At 32.8% G+C, this 18,894-nt stretch overlaps 1 protein-coding gene across 1 annotated transcript; it reads left to right on the top strand.

Annotated features, from left to right (window-relative positions):
* Positions 1-10,328: 10,328 nt before the first annotated feature.
* LOC131874974 (uncharacterized) lies at positions 10,329-15,341 on the top strand. The gene is made up of 7 exons (XM_059218958.1): positions 10,329-10,526; positions 10,707-11,746; positions 11,933-12,431; positions 12,536-12,699; positions 12,797-13,317; positions 13,483-14,322; positions 14,413-15,341. The coding sequence occupies exons 1-7, from the start codon at positions 10,329-10,331 to the stop codon at positions 15,339-15,341; spliced, it is 4,191 nt and encodes a 1,396-aa protein (XP_059074941.1).
* The last annotated feature ends 3,553 nt before the right edge of the window (positions 15,342-18,894 follow it).

Genomic DNA, 18,894 nt, shown 5'->3' with positions numbered 1-18,894 from the left:
ACAAAATGTTACTTTTTATCTCAATGCATATGGCTATCTATCCTAGTGACACTCACTGTTCATCACAAAGTGTTGCTATCTATCCTAGTGGTACTCCCTGTTCATCACAAAGTACTACGTGTTTTGCACTCCCTGTTCATCACAAAGTGCTCCTCACATTTGCACTCCTTGTTCATCACAAAGTGCTACTCATATTTTGGGTACTCCCTATTCATCACAAAGTACTCTATCTTGGTACTCACTGTTCATCACAAAGTGCCTTGATCTATCCTAGTCTTCCCTACAGGACCTGCTTGAGTGTATCCTCTCAGCAGCTTATCCAATCAACAGCATATGTTCATCACAAAACTACCGATTTGACCTAGAAGACAAAAATTTGTATTTTTCGGACATAAACACGTTTTCCTGACACAAACGCACTTAATGACTGCACAGACATGCCTAAAAAACACAAACGTGCCTGAAATACACAGACGCGCCTGAGCCACACAGACGCCCCTACACGACACAGACGTGACCGTATGTAACACAGACGCATTTCCAAACACAGACGCGCTTGGCACACACACAGACGCGCCTGGCGGACACAGATGTGCCTGGCACCAACGCAGATGCGCCTAAACGTTTTTTGACATTTTTGACCCCTCACCTAATGTGCATTTATTGCTCTATCTACCATCCATTAATGACAAAAATGAATGCATTGAAGTATGAGGAGGTTTGGTGGTACTTACCAGCTCTCCTGCCTCTACTAGCCTCTGGAATCGACGAACGCAGTCGAATCTGTGAATGAAAGCCATGACTGCTGACTGCTACTGCTCTTTTCTCACTCTACACTCTACTCTTGTGGATGTGTAGATGACAGTGAGGATGTCTTTTGCCCATGGTCTATCTTATAGCCTACCCTAGCCCTCGTTTCCCGAGTCAGTCTTCTTTATCCCGTGACTTTGTCACTTTATCTGGTCAGTCCATTCTATCCCATCTTTCTTATCGAGAGATTGTCTACAATCTTTTCAGTCATTTTCATCCAATCTCTCAAGGGGGCATATCATTCCCATCTTGGGGAAACTCTGTATCAGTTCATATTATCTTCTTTGAAACAATGCGACAAGTCGCATTGTCTCAAAGAGGGGCAAAATGTAGACACCCAAAATTGTCATGTCTAATTAAATAAATATTTTATTTATTTAATTATCTAAGCCTAATTCTTCTATTAATTAAATAAATCTTTATTTATTTAATTAATTCATTTATCTGCTTCTAGCCTTATTTCTCATTTAAATAAATACATTTATTTATTTAAATTATCCTTTTCCTAAATTAAATAAATATTTATTTATTTAATTGATCCCACTTCTTCTATTAATTAAATAAATCTTTATTTATTTAATTAATTCATTAGCCTTTTTCTACACATGACACATGTCATTCATCTCTTAATTCCTACACTACCTACCTCTTTCATTATTTTATTGTTTCTTCTACCTACCCTCTAATCATAGCCGACCTCCTTTTTACACCTCTCAATCTTATCCATCCATTTCATATAGTGTCTTCTATTTAAGGAGATGCTTCCTTCATTATTAAACCCTAATCGCTGATCTTAAGGACTTGACTACACTACGATCCTACTTGCAACCACATTCCGTTCTTTGTTGAGCTCTTGTGCACATAAAATCTGAGAGCAAATATATCAAGCAAGATCAATGGAGAAAGGAAAAATGGAGATCAAAACCCTATTGGACATGTGATGGTATAATCTTTGTGATTTCATTTGATTTGCATTGTCTTAGGTAATCTTCATATGTTATGGTGGATCTTTGTTGTTGTTAGGCTAGGGTTTGGTGGTTGAATTCATTTAGCCTTTCAATATTGTTATTATTGTTATTCATTTTCACCATATACACCTATAATTCAAACCCTAACCTTAATCCTATTTTTATCTTTAACTCTAACCCTTACCCCCATGGTCCTAACCCTAACACTAAAAGTTAACCATGAACCTAATCTTAACCCTTATCCTAACGTACCATAAACATAATCATAAATTTAGTAACCTTAAACATAATACTAACCCTAACCCTAAACCACTATCTTACGCATAACCCTAACCTTGATGTAAACCCCCAACACTAAGCCCTAACCCTAAACTTGATCACTAACCCTAAACCTAACCCTAACCCTAACCCTAAACATATTACTAAATCTAACCATAACCATGATGTATATCCTAATGCTAACCATAACCATAACCATAACCCTAAACCTAAGGTCCTAACCATAATGTTTATCCTAACCATTATCCTAATCCTAACCTTAAGTCATTATCGTAATCATAACCCCAACCCTTACCATAACTCTAATGATGGTGTAAAACCTAACTTGAACCATAACCATGATGCAAACTCTAACTCTAAACATAATCCTAACCATAACCCTAAAAAATCCTAACCCTAACCCTAAATATTCCTAAACCTAAACCATTATCTTACTCATGACCCTAACCATGATGTAAACGCTAACCTGGTCATGACATAAACCTCAACCCTAGCCATAATATTAACCATAACACTAAACTCTAACCCTAAAATCTAACGCTAACCCTAACCCTAACCCTTACCCTAACCACAATCATAAACCCTAACCCCAAACATTATACTAACCATAAACCTCACCATGATGTATATCCTAATACTAACATTAACCATAACCCAAACCATATTTTTAACCCTAACCATTATCTTAATCTTAACCCTAAACCATTGTCTTACTCATAACCCTAACCATGATGTAAACTCTAACTCAACCATCATGTAAAGCCTGCCCCTTACCCTCATGGTCCTAACCATAACACTAAAAGATAACCATGACCCTAATCTTAACCCTTATCCTAATGTAAATCCTAACCATAAACATAATCATAAATCCTAACCTTAAACATAATACTAACCCTAACCCTAACCCTAACCCTAACCATAATGTATATCCTAATGCTAATAATAACCCTAACCATTATGCTAATCTTAACCCTAAACCAAATTATCTTACTCATAATTCTAAATTTGATATAAACTCTAAACACAATTGTAACACTAATAATAAACCCTAACTCTAACACTAAACCCTAACCATAAGGCTAACCCTAAATTTGATATAAACTCTAAGCATAATTGTAACACTAACAATAAACACTAACCCTAGCCATAAGCTTAACCTTAACACTAAAACCTATCCCTAACCCTAACCCTAACCCTAACCCTAACCCTAACCCTAAAATTGATATAAACTCTAAACATAATTGTAACACTAACAATAAACCCTAACCATAAACTTAACACTAACATTAAACCCTAAATTTGATATAAACTCTACACATAATTGTAACACTAATAATAAAACATAATCCTAACCATAAAATTATCCCTAACACTAAACCCTAACGATAACCCTAACCCTAACCCTAATTGTAATCCTTAACCATAACCCTAACCACAATCTTAAACCTAAACAAAACCCTAACCTTGAACCTAACCCTAACCATGATATAACCCTGGCCATTATCATAACTTTAACCTTGAAACCTAATCCTAATCATAACCCTTAACCCTAACCCTAACCATGATGTAAACCCTAACCCTAGCAATAATCCTAGCCATAATTGTAACCCTAAGCATGACCATAAACTTAACCCTGACTCCAACCTCAACCATGATATAAACCATAACCCTAACCCTAATTCTAAACCTTAACCCTAACCTCACCATAACCATAACCATAAACCCTAACCCTAACAACAATCCTAACCATAACCCTAACTCTAACCATAGCTCGAAACCTATCCCTAATCCTAAGAATAAATCCTATATATAATCCTTATCCTAATCTTAAACCCTAACCTAAACCATAACCTTAATCTTATAATTCTAACCTTGACCCTAACCCTATCCTAGCCCCAACCCTAATCCTAACCCAAACCCTAACTCTTATAGCTATCATCACATACTATCTTTGATTGCAATCTTAACCCTAACCCTAACCCTAATCTTAATTATAATTCTAACCCTAACCCTAATCCTAATTTTATTTGTAATTAATAATTATAATCTTTAACCTTAACCCTAATTACAATCACTAAGTTTAACTCCAATCCTAACTCTTACCCCAACGCTAACCCTAATCCTAAGCATAATACTAACCCTCATTATAATTATTACTCTAACTCTCATTATAATTATATCTCTAACGCAATACCTAATCCTAAGCATAAACCTAACTATGATATTAGCCTTAACCCTAACCCTAATCTTCAACTAAAGCCCATGATAATTTTTATTCTATCATGATCATAATCTTATCTATTACCATAGCCCCACCCCTAACCATAATCCTAACCCTAACTCTAACCAAGATTTAAACCTTGACCCTCATATTATACACTTAATAACTATAAAACGATATTACAATTTCAAAATAAGAATATAATAGTATTATACTTATCATATAACACTATTAATATAATATTACCAATAAAACTATAAAAAAAATATTATAACTAAAAATAATTTAAAATAATAATATAATAGATTTAAAATATTTCAAATTTATATTATGAATATTATTTTCAATAAATTATAAAATAATATCATAATAATCAAAACAATACAAATTAATAATAATAGTATTTTATAATATTATTACACAAACAAATAGAAAATAATAATAATTGCAATAATATTACATATTATTGCAATAAACATTAATAATCTAATATTATTTCGCTGAGAGGCGATCTACAATGGGATCAATGTTGTCCGTAAACAAAAAAGATTTTTAAAAAAAAATTGACATGCTGACTTGGCAGTATAGTGATGATGCTGGCAGTATAGTGATGATGCTGGCAGAAAAGTGGATATAATATTTATTTATATATAATACTTTTATTACGCGGAGAGGCGTTCCTATAGTCGCAGCAGGGGGGAGTGGAGGCATCCGTGTATACACTAAAGAAAACTGAAAACTGATTGCCGCCATGCATTGTAACCGTTCCAAGCATTCCAAATGCACCGTCAACAATGGCCATTGAATAGCTGGAGTCTTTGTAGAGACGTTACATTCAAAAATGATCTTGCCGCTTCAAATGAGATTTAGGCAATCATTCTTTGATGCGCGATTAGTGTTTCTTATGTTAAGAGTGATCGGCTTTCAATATATCAATTTCAGATCTAAGCGAAATGATTGTTGGTGAAACGTCAAGGTCTGAGCGAATTTCTTCTTAGATTGAAAAAGTTGGAACATAGTTGGATTAGATTTGAGTTGTGCAAGGGAGTGAATTCTGCTAGCCATCTTCTATAAATTCATCAACAATCTACATTAGAACCGCGTATGTGTTTTCTTCTTAATGAATGTATGTGTTTTGTTTTTAATACCTTATTGATCAAAGTTTCTGACGTGCAATTAAAAACCTTACGTAGAAAACATGTTTTTCCCAGATTCGTATTTCTTTCGAGCTCTTATTCTAGCCTGACATGATAATCATTGTCATCACCCATACTCAGAAATCTATGGATGGTGGGCTTCTTATAATAATTATGATCTTTGATTCTGAGCTGGGTAATTTTCTGTTCCATGGATGCTGAAGCATAGAATGCATTAGTAGTCAATTACATTACCTGTCACGTTTCAAAGAAACTGAACAATATAAGTCTAATTGTATGGAAAATCTCTGAAACGGGTTAAGGAGCTAAAAGAGATAAAATGCTCCAGATTTTCCTGGTAATAATCGCATCATGGAAAGAGGGGACAAATTTGCTCTGTGATAGCTGATTGTTCTTTGAATTAGAAATAGTTTTATAGCTGTGTCAAAACAATTTGGATTTCATCTATCATATTTTTACTATATAAAGGTTAAATTTGGTTAGTCTTTGAAATTTGTATATTTATATATTAATAAGTGGTGTATTCTTGTATATTTAATTTTTTAATTTATTTTAAATTTTAAACAATTTTTATATATTGGATTTTATTTTATTCCTATTTGCATCTATTATTCTATTATTAGCACACATTTTATATGTCTTTCTTGATTTCCAGATTGATATATTTGTATTATGGATTAATATTGAATGTCAAATGATCAACTTCAAAATTAAAAAAATTCAAGTTTTTATTTTTAGTTCCTGCCGACGCATCTGTTGCATTGTTGAATACATTTGACGTTTTGTGCTTGTCCAATCAGAGTGAAGAATTTTTTTTGCATGTAGTCTTCTGCAAATGTTTAATATTTAAATAGAATTAAGAATTAATATAAAATTATTTTTGTCTATTATGATTGATTATTGCGGTTGAAATTTTATTTATTTTATTGTGGTATTTACGAATAGCATTTGATTACAAGATCTTACTCAGGGTCATGCGATGGCTTTCGTCAACTGCCCATGATATCAAATCTCTCATTTATGGGCTCAGATCTAACTACAGTCATCTTATACCCTGAGTTTTGAACCAGGATTGCCAAGGTTGATGCATGCACCTGTAAGATCCAAGACAGTCATCTTATACCTGTAAGCTCCATGGCCTGCACTATTAATCAGTACAAAGTGGAACTTGCCAAGGTCATATGATGCGGTTTGGAACATCATTGATGTCTATATGTCTGGGTATTTGGGTATTTTTTTTATCTCTGCTATCTTCATGACATAAATGTCTTTATGGAGGCTATAGATGAGGCTGATGAAAGAGTTAATCAAGCAAAGCACTAGGCAATCGAAGCCAACAATAGGGTTCATAAGTGAATAGCCTTAAAGGCGTGAGAGTTCAGGGAGGTTAATGGGCGCGCTGGCCTAACAGAACTCCTAAAATTTGATTCGCTTTAATGGAAATGAAGCACAGTAATGTTGTAGAATTCTTTATTGCAGTTCATGTGTAACACACTTATCTCAGAAATGACGGCAAACATATCGAGGATTTGAACTGTTGATCGGTTAATAACTTTTCTTTTTTATTCAATAGGTTTCCACTTTTGCATGCCACACAGAGATTTTCGTCAGATTTGATTTCTTCATAAAACTACTGTAAGTGTATTTTTATGAGAAACACAACCTCCAAGCTGTCCTGTTTACTCCAAGTTGCCCTATTTGCCCAGCCTCCACTCTCACATGGTCTGCTCTATACGAGAAGAAAAGAAGAGTTTAGTGGCTCTGTAGCCTAGGATTGAATTCAATTTCCACCTCTGACGTTTCACAGACTTGAATGCAATAAAATTGTGAAAAAGTACATCATGTCAACCTCTGTTGCTTAATCAATAAAAACCACCAGCAAATTCAAGTATTGATAACATGATAAACTGCAATAGAAGAATTACTGGATCTCTCAGCAACAAGCTAACTTCTGTTGGAACACAAACTGTTTATGTTGCACCATCAAGTTGTTTGCAGCCTTTCCTCCCAATTCTAAATTGTATCATTGTTATTGGAGCTTCCAACTCTGGTGGCTTAAAACATCATTCTTACAAATCCCAAATAAACTTTTTGGCCCCATTCTCTACCTCAAATGATCCAAAAATAGATTCTTGCGAAATCCAAGAAAAGAAATTGGTCTCATTTGTGATGAATGCAACAAAGATCCCAGAGCCAATGGTGATGAATCGTGGGTTGAACATGGTTTCCTTTTCTCAGCTACCCAGATCGCTTCAGCCTGTTTTTACTCTCTCCAAACCTTCAACAAAGTATCAAATTGTGTTTTTGACGCAAATCTACAGTAAAGGAATCCATTAATGCCGTGTTCCATAGATGATTCCTTTCTCTAATTTTGTCAGGATGTGTGCGAGTGGAGATTTGAATATTGGTTTCTGGTATTTCTATAAGCGCGTAAGTCCCCACCAGAAAGGGATATCGGGCATCCATCGGAGTTGACCAAGAGAAGATCATTGTACCCGACCTCCACAACTACGTTTTACTAACCATTTTATATTCATCACAATTCAGACCCTCCGGAATGTACTCGTCAGGGCATCTTACAAATTAGAATTTAGCTCTTTCTTTGACCGGCTGTGCTTCTAAATATTTCTTTTTTAATTCAGCCCAATCCTCTGAGACGTTCCTCTTTTCTTCCATTATTTTAACTTAGTTTCATATTTGTTTCTTCTACCACCTCAAAGCTGATACCTGCACTGCACAATACTATAAAATAACCTTTTCTACTTCTCTTCCAAACCCGTTCAAAGCAACAGGAGCAACAAGAGTAGAGCTCTGTTAAAGGCAAACCGAGATGATCAGAGACTTACCATTGAAGAAGTTGACATCTCAAGGACAAATAAATATATAGAAATTTTTCTCTCATGACATTCAAAGTAAATGGTAATAAAAAATAAAAGGATTCGAAGTTGATAAGGTTAATGTTTTAGAAGGTTTGTTAATTATTTTGAGTTTCAATAATTAATTAAGTTTGTAGTTATTTAATTATATTTCAATTTTAATTTTTGATTACAACAGATATGCTCAGGTAATATCTGCTTATATTTGTTTGTCTGTAAGTTCAACTTTGATATTATTGCTACATAATATATTATAGTTGTCTTTGGTTTTGATGGGCAATTTGATTCATGATGTTATTTAGTCAATGTTAACATCTTGCATTCAATTGTTTATCACATGTTTAAAAATGCATTGAAAAACTTTGCACCCCTACAAAACTTCAAAGAAATGAAAACACACGCATTTAGTTTACAGTAATAGGAAACATTTATTCAGCAAACACAAAGGACCCCATTAAATAAGAACATATAAGAGGACTAACAAATGTTTTAGCAGATGCCCTTTGTTTTGTCCCCAGAGTTTTGAAGATGGCGGGCATGGCATCCCTTTCTTCGCCTGTGACTATGGCTATCACCACCATTCGACTCTGTGATAGCTTCTTTTGCCTGCTGCCCCTTTTTATCTTCTTCACTAATGGCTAAGCCTTGAACTGCATGAATTATCTTAGGAGGAAGCTCTTCCAATTCCTTCGATACTCTATCAACATCTACAGCCAGGCGCTCTGCCAGCGTTCGGTTGAAGTCCTCTCTCACCACAACGCGCAGAAGTGTAATGTGCTGAGCATCTGGAGCCATTGTATAGGCTGGAACAATCCACCCATATTTTCTTAGATGATTTGATATTTCATATTCATCGTGCTCAGTGTTGTCCTTGAGCGAGAAGGATAAGGCCACTACAGGAACCCCCATGTCTTTGGATAATATTTTAAATTTCTCCGTTCTTTCCAGATTTTCTGTCAGAGTCCTGGCATTTGATAGTAATTTATTTAAAATTTGATAATTGTCACCAGCCCATGAGATTTTGAAAATTTTAACAATTCTGATGAGCTTCTCAGAATAATTTATTAAATTGTTAAATTCCAGTCATAGTTGGCCATTAGAGATCCACTATATAACTAAGAAAAAAATTGAATTTAATAAAATATTTGTTAAGGGAGGTGAATTAAAAACATTATCAGCACAGTGCAGAATCAGAATTTAATTTTCAATGCTTTTTAGGTAGAATCCATATTATATATGCTCTCTAATATCTAGAAACTCTGTTTTTTAATAAATTTAGAATATTAAATTTTAAAAAAAAATTAGAAATCATGAAAAAATAGATTTTTTTGCTTGAAATGTTAATTTAGATAGAATTTGTTCAAAATAGAAACTTTTCATTTTGTTTCATATTTTACTTTCTAAATTTACTATTAGTTACATCTTTTTCTTTCAAATTTGAAGATGAATATTATATTTCAAATAAAAAGATAGAACATTATTCTAATATGAAACTCTAAAACTATAGGGTGCACTTAATTAAATGTATATTGATATAGATTTGTTAATTTAATGTTGTGTAGGCATTAAAATTTTTGTTCACCAAGCAAACACTTTCACATTTTCAGGAGAATTTGTCTTCCAGGTTAGTATGCTATTTTTTACAATAATTTTTTTTTTGTGAAATAATTTTTAAAATATATTGTAAATTCTAATTTATAACAATAATCTATTTTATTTTTAGAAATTTTGGTTTTTAATAAATTCTAATTTATTACATTCTCATCTTTTTTTTTAATTTATTTGTATATTCCATACCACCATATGCATTTAACAACAATTGTGTATGAAATTTGTTAATAATGTATCTATCACCATACACTCTCATAACAAGTTCAATCATTCTCTCTATACATAGATAATTCCAATATTCAATTGTTACAAATAATTCTACTTTTCTTCATAGTTTTTTTCAACTTCATTTCTACTCTGATCCTATCACATTATATAAATTAGAAATATAATTTATTGTGTAGCTATGGATCAACCAATATTGAATTTTGAATCGGAAGAGGAGAGGAGGCAATATCAAAGAGCACAAAGAAGAGAGTATCAGAGAGAATATCAAAGAGAATATAGGAGACGACAACGGGAACGTTTGACAGATGATCAAAGGGAAGAAGAAAGAAGAAGACAAAGTGAAGCTCGAAGACAAAGAAATGCTAGACGAGCAGAAGTAACAATACAAGAGTTGGAATTTCTAAATAGAGAGGAAGCTAATATTATTACAAATAGTCATCAAAGAACATCTCAACAACTCTCTCATATTGAAAGAGACCAAAGGCAATAGGTTGATTCACATTCAAGTGGGCAGTACAATCAACCATCAAATCAAAATATTGAGTGTCATCTTCAGAATGAAAGCTCAAGGTCAATAGAACGAGTTGCAGAGACACCTCGACCTAGAAGTCAATTTGAGAATAATTTGGGTGCAGAAGGTGATGCACAAAATAGACAAAATACAAATGGAATGATTCGAGCTGATTTTCAAAGATTTCAAATGCAATTTCGACACCAATTAGATCGCTTTAGAATGCCAAGCATGTGTTATATTTGTCAAGAGTGTTATCTGGGAATTAAAGTAAATCGTAGCTCACAAGGTCCTATATGCACTAGATGTAGACAAGAGAGAGGAAACAATAGATTTTCAGCTTCAAACAATATGGATCCCGGGCCACAACCAGAAGAGCTTGCAAGTTTGACTCAAGTAGAAGAAATGTTCATTGCACGTGTCAACCCAATATTACAAGTTACACATGCAACAGGTGGTCAATACAAATACAAAGGACACACAATAAGTTTTCCACAAAATGTGGAACATATTTCAAACATTTTGCCACATACAATAGATCATTTGCCAATCATTATTGTTCGAATAAGGGACCAACGTGGCACAAATTATAACTTTACAGTGAATAGGGATCGTGTGTACAAAGCACTTAAATACAAAATTGAGCATGATAAATATTATTCTAATGTCATAGTTAATGAGAATGCTCTCAATGATCTATCTAGCAATTTTGATGAAAATATTTTCAATAGATTGAAGACAGTGCATATGGAATTTGATTCTGATGCAAATGAAATCATATTTGTGGGTCCAATCATGGAAACAGATGAAGGTAATACAATTGACCACACAAATTCAATGGCTTCTAAACTACCTAATGCTCAAAAAGAAATGGAATTAATACATGCATGGATTAATAATCCTGATACAAATCAAACAACATTGATCGATTGGCCAGCAATTGGTACATCTCCTATCAATGAGTATGTCACATTGGGATTACTTGATATGGCATTTCCAACATTGTTTCCTGATGGTAGATGTGACTGGTTAGAGCCACGAATGAGGCGAGTGCATTTGCATGAATTTGTGAAACATCTACTGCGGTATAGAGATCATCGATTTGATCAACATCCAAGATTCAAATATTTTATGATGAACATGATTATGAGACATCGTGCACAAAATTCATCTGCAATCTTTGTAAAATGAGGTTTTCATGACATGCCAATCACTATCAATGAATTGGGTCAGCATATGGAAAATATGCCACAATCCCATTTGGCAAATAGGTTGATGCGGTTTGGAACATCATTGAGGGGTACAAGGTCATATTGGGCCAAATGTCGTGCAGAATTAATAGACATGCTTCATCAAATAGGCTCCCCTACGATATTCTTCACATTAAGTGCAGCAGATATGTATTGGCCTGATTTGCATGCACTAATGCCGGGAACATCACCAACCACTCCACGAGAAGCTCAAAATTGGAGAAAGCAGAATGTTATCAACTACCCCCATATAGTTGCACATTACATGCACTTAAGACATTCAATATTTAGAAAAGAAATCCTAGAAAAAGGAATGAATGTTGAAGATTTTTGGTCTAGGTATGAGTGGCAACATAGGGGGTCACCACATGTGCATGGATTCATATGGATGAATGGAGCACCCAATATGGACAATATTGACTGGTCAAATGAAGAGCAACGAAAACATGAAGAAAAATACTTTCATTCCATTGTTCATGCATGGAATCCTAGAGAAGATCCACATCAACGAAATATACAGGCAAGTCTATGAAAACTTCAACATATATATGGTTTATTGTTTGACATAAAGTATTTTATAGCTTATGATGTAGCTAACATATTTGTTTTTATTTTAAATTGTAGGCATTTCAAAATTTTCCTCTACATCCATGTCTAAAAAATACAAGACAACTTGCAGAGATAGATATTGATAAGGACTATGAAGAGATCCTTAACTGTGTAGAACGACATACATTGTGTAGGGAGGGTGCATGCCTGCGAAAAAAAAGAGGAAAGATGGTTTGTAGGTAAATATTTATCAAATCAAATATTTATATAAGAATTAAATACTATACAAAAGAAAAGTAACCAAATATTTATGACAAGTCTTGATATTTTTTATAGGTATAATGCTCCTTGGCCTTTGAATCTCAGTGGGTCCAAATTATATGAAGATATAGAAACAGGTGAAAAAAAATTTGAACCTACAAGAAATGATGATAGGGTGAATTCACATAATCGTCACATATTGCAATTATGGAGAGCAAATATAGATTGGCAACCTGTTCTTTGCAAACATGCAGTAGTCAAATATATTGCCAAGTATGCAGCAAAAGCAGAGAAAAGCTCTGAAACATATCACCAGATGTTGATGCGCCTCTCCAACATGGAAGACCCTAATGATTTAGCTGCTCGAGCATATAGAAGGCTTCTAACTAAAACAATTATTGAAAAGGACATTGGTGCTCAAGAAACATGTCACATGTTGTTAGAACTTCCACTAGTAGAGAGTAGCAGAAGATTTGTTAATCTAAATGTCTCACGTGAGGTGTTCAAACCTGTAACTATAAATGATGAAGAGAATAATGAAGAGCAGACAAAATCTTTCATTGATGGATATAAAACAAGGCCTCTTTGTATGGAAGGTGTCACATTAATTGATGCAGCTAGATCATGGATATATAATCCTAAAAGAAAATGAGACAAAAAATGGGAACCAAGGGAAAGAGCAGCAATTGTTAGAGTTTTTCCTAGGTTTGTATCTCTTCCTCCACGTGAGTCAAATAAATGGATTGACTTTTGTTTATCAGAGTTATTACTCTACAAACCATTTCATGACATAGAAAGGGATATTGGTCATGATGATGACTCTATGATAGCAAATTGGGAGTCATTTACCTACAATCCTTGGCATGTCGAACGAATAACAAGTATTGAAAATGCAGAGGCTAATACTGATTCAGAAATTGAAGAGAATGAAGCTATTCAGAGAAATACCACAGAGCATGAATGGGAAATTATATCTAGGCTACATCATGGTCAAAATATACAATTTTCAGAAATAGATATGTTGGGGAGAAGAGACATTGATAGACATACAAATTGGTCTACTGATTATCAAGGTGAAGAGTACACAACTACAACAATCAGTTTCATAACTAACATGAAGGATCATGGATGTCTTATATATGATGATATACCCCAATGCATCAACTACATGACCCTCAGTGATAAGCAAAAAAAGGCAGTTGATATAATTATGACACACTATGAGAGGAGTCAAAATAAAGTGCCATTGTTCATGATAATTCAGGGAACAGCAGGTACAGGAAAGTCATATTTAATTGGTGTCATCAGTCAAGCTCTTGAAAATGCTGCAATGCCATCTCGTTCTCCCCTTCTATTACTCGCACCAACAGGAGTTGCAGCATTCAATATAGGGGCCTCTACAGTTCATTCCAAATTGAGAATCCCAATACGAGATTTCACTCAACTACAGGGAACAAGACTTGCCATTTTTCAAGAAGAAATGGCGCATATCAAGTACATTTTGATTGATGAAATGAGCTTCATTGGTCAAAACATGTTGGAAAACATAGATTCTCGACTCCGACAAGCATACCCACAAAGTGCACACCTAAGTTTTGCAGGTATGCATTTAATTTTGACTAATGAGGAAAAATAAATTTCAATAACAATATTATATATTTTAAAAATAATTATTTTCAATTATTTTTCAGGTATATCTATGATTTTGGTAGGAGATTTGGGTCAATTGCCTCCGGTTAATGATAGACCTGCATATGCCAGTAATAGACGGGCAAAGCTACTATGGGAGGAATTCAAAATTGTGGTTACTTTAGATAAAATATTCAGACAAGATGGAGAAAATATTCAGCAACAAAGATTTCATCAACTTTTGACAAATCTAAGAGATGCAAACCCTCAAATTGATGATTGGAAGCTACTAATGATGAGAACCCCTACTAACATAGATGTTGCAAGTAATTCTGAATTTGAAAATACTGTCCATTTGTTCTCCACAAATGACAATGTTCATAGTCATAATAAAAAAATGTTATATTCATTGAGGCATCCCGTTGCACGAAGTGTTGCAACAAAAGCAGGAAGTGTTGATATAGCAGAAGATTTCTCAACTGGTGAACTTGATCTAGAGTTATTGATCAGTAAGAATTCAAGGGTCATGCTAACTTCAAACCTTTGGATACAAGCAGGTCTTGTAAATGGAGCTTTGGGATATGTTCAAAAGATTGTCTACAAGCCAGGAAGTGCTCCACCTGACCCACCGACATATGTGATGGTTGAATTTGATAATTACTCAGGATTACCATTTGAAGATCATCATCCAAATACAATTCCAATAACACCAATACAAAAGGGCAGAACACTTCAGCTACCATTGAGATTGGCATGGGCATTGACTATACATAAATCTCAAGGATTGACTCTTCCAAAAGTAACTATCGATATAGGACCAAGAGAACGAACTGGATTGACATTTGTTGCAGTATCTCATGTAAAATCTCTAGAGGGTTTGACAATAATGCCACCATTTACATATGATCGTTATGAGAAAATGAAAAAGGGTAGACAACTTGCGAAGCGCAAGGCTGAGGAAAATAGGCTCAAACTTTTGGAAGATAATTGATGTAATATATTTTTTGTTGAATTTTTTTTTATTGTCTTTGACACCTCTGTTCTTTATTGCCACTATAATTATTTCTAATATTTAATATATCATATATGCTTTCACAATGTCTACTCAATAATTATAAATGATAAGAAATATTACATGAATTCAATCAATGAAAGGTTTTTTGTTTCCATACAAATCTCTACAGGGCTTTAAAATAATATTACCATTCATTATGAGAAAATAAAAAAGGGTAGACAACTTTCCAAAAATAAGGCTAAATAAAATAAACTCAAATTTGTAGGAGATTAAATTTGTGTATATATTTTTTTGATCAAATTTGCTTCCATGGCTCTAATACTTGTGTTATGTCTGCCCACAACAAATAATTGTTAACATTTTATACACCACTAAATGCTTCCACAATATCTATTAAATAAACAAATATAAATTATCAGTTAATGTTACATAAATTTAAACAAGCCATTTATTTATTTATTTCCATATCCAGTATAAATTTCATTTGAAATGTGAAGGAGATTTCCTTTTGACAGCCATATTTCTTAGATGCACCTAATATAATCTTGCATCATTTTTTATATCATCATGGTAAAGAAAATTCGTACATGTATGAATTGTTATGGTCCTCCTTGTGTTTAATATACTAACCTAGAAAACAATGTATGTACGTATATCTCTTTGACTAAAAATGTATGAATATATATTTTAGGTACTTTAATAACATTCATTTGCTTAATGTTTATTACCCTTTATGTGATTTTCTATTTAAATTGGAAAGTATATTCCTTGAGCAATTTAATAGTAATTTAAGAGCTAATAATAATTTGCATGCATGTCAGGAAGATGTCAGATAATATACGTACAAAATGGGTGTCCACTTGGATGTCAATGTATCACCCGTATCTTCCACACAATGTCCTCCTTCGTATAGAGGAATTGAGTGTTCGCTATTGGGTCAGAGACAGGATGGTCAAGAAAATTAACAACAATGGATTAAGGACCACTCAATTCAAATTTGACAATTATGCTGTATATTTTAACTTCTTATATGAATCGAAGATCAAAATGAACTTAGATGTCAGATTTAATAATCTTCAAATTGAGATTGTAGATTTGTGTGGTTGGTCGATTTCTCTATACCATGAGATTCGAGATCTTTACCTTGCTGGATGCATTTGGAGAATCGTTATTAGACCAACAATAAAAATTGAGAAGCACACTCTATCTGATCAACTTAGTATGAAGTTTATGAGATTTCTTAAGGGACAATCACGCATCAGTTATCACACAGGCCCACCTGAGGAATGGTTTCTCACTACTCTTAAGCTCGGGTACTCTATAAGATTCACAGTGCATCAAGTTATGCCATCATTCAGGTTGTTGCATGCATACTATGGGATACCTGTCTTGTATGCAGTGAAGTCCAATGTGACAATTAAAGTTCGGACTATTCTTGACGATACTGAAGATCGAGAGATATTACCTGTGCATCCATGGTTAAGAAAGTGAAAGTAGTCTATAGATATTATTTGATAAATGTGTGCAAACTATTTAAACATTGCATTTATGACTATATTCAATTATTCTATTTTTATATTATTATTTGATGCAATAAAGCCTAAATTCAATTTTAATAATATTTTGTAACTATTGTTGTAAAATTGCTAAGAATGTGATATTTTATGGTTTATGTATTCTTTCTTGCATCAAACAAAACTAATGAATTTGGTGACTACAAAAAAATTGTCAATGTTTGTTATGTTGTTAATTATATTTTATTGGTTATTTAATAATCAAATAGAAAGATTAATTTTTTTATTGTCACGTCATTTGCTTATGATTTTATAATTTTTGTGGTATTTCATATGATTTTGGTGACATCTCAACATAGTAAGCCAGCTAATATCATATTTTAATGGTTGAATTTTTCCAATGACTATTAGGTATTTTCATTATTTATTTCATGTACAATTTGTATTACTTAATATTATTTTTTTATAATTTTATTTTATTTCAAATTATGAATTATTTTATTCTCATTGTACCTTAATACTAATCTTAGTTTTATTGTTTTTTTTTTTATTTTTAGCAAAAAGTTGAAACTATGGATGCTTCACAGAATGAATCAGAAATCATTGTTGAGAGTCCTCATGCCTCTGTAAACTCTAATAATTTTGTCGAAACCCCTATCGACAAATGTGCAAGAACCATTTTAGAGTATTGCGACAAAATCATCAAGGAAATTGAAAACACTACCTTAATGATAGATGATGTCGAAGAACTAGAAATATTGGAAATGGAAGATGTTGCAAGGAAAACTCATGGGGCATATACAATAGTGGTTGGATTTCCAGCTATGTTGAAAGAAGTATATCGTGATCACTATGAAAACAAAGGTCGTAATACTATTCTCATCACTGAAGAATTTGCAATGGGTTTACACCATTACAATGAAGTGTTATTACTATAGTTACTTTGTATTTGGTTTTCGATACTTTTTATTTTTACAAACATTTTACACATTTTAGAAATATTTATCAATTTTGTTTGACTTATATTATGATATAAGAGAAATAATATTTTTTTGGTAGGATTAGTGTGGGATATTATCTAAGGTTTTCATTAAAATTGTTATATGTAAATACATTTTCTTCTATCAATTTGATGATTTATAATGCATGTGTTGAATTGTTCTTATCTTCTTGCAACATACCTATAATAATATATTTATAGTGATTCTATAAATTGTTGCAATTTTTTTCTTGCATAGTTCTCACTTGTCAAATAGAAGGTATGGTGATTTATTCATTGTTTATGAATTCTGGGATACTATGTGAGATTTCTATTCGAAAATGCTATATGTAAAAATATTTTCTTCTATCAATATGATGATTTATAAGGCATTTGGTTGGTTATTTTGATCGTCTTGCATAACTCCTCTAATAACATATTTATAGTGAATCTTTTGATTGATGCAAGTATTTTTCTTGCATAGCTCTCATTTGTCACATAGAAGGTAAAATGATTTATTCATTTTTATGAATCTTAAATATTTTGAAATTAGATATCTCTCGGCGAATTTTACATAGATTTTTTAAAATATAAGTATACTAGTATAGTTCTATTACATATATATTTGATTCAAATCAAATATATTTAAGCTAGTTTAAAAGACCGGTTGTCCAATTGCTTGCATTCGTATTGCTTTCCAACTAACTATACGTTTGAACTGCTTGCATTCGTATTGCTTTCCAACTAACTATACGTTTGAACAGCTATGCAGCAATAAACAGCGCTGACACACACATTTTTTTTCAGAGGGAATTGTGTATTTTTTTATTTATTAAATAGAATAAGAAAAATTTTCTTTTATTAAACAAGATATTTTTTATTAATTAAATAAAATGAAAGATAAAGAAATATTAAATATTCAAATAATTTTTAAATCTAATATCATTATTTTAATCTACCTACCCCTTCTCTCTCCGTTCACATTATATGAAAATAATTCTATTTTGAGTTGATGTAATAAATAAATAAATGTGTA

Source organism: Cryptomeria japonica, chromosome 4 (assembly GCF_030272615.1).
Source record: "Cryptomeria japonica chromosome 4, Sugi_1.0, whole genome shotgun sequence".
Taxonomy (NCBI): Eukaryota; Viridiplantae; Streptophyta; class Pinopsida; order Cupressales; family Cupressaceae; genus Cryptomeria; species Cryptomeria japonica.
Note: the sequence above shows the minus strand (reverse complement) of the source record. Positions and strands in the feature narration are given on the sequence as shown.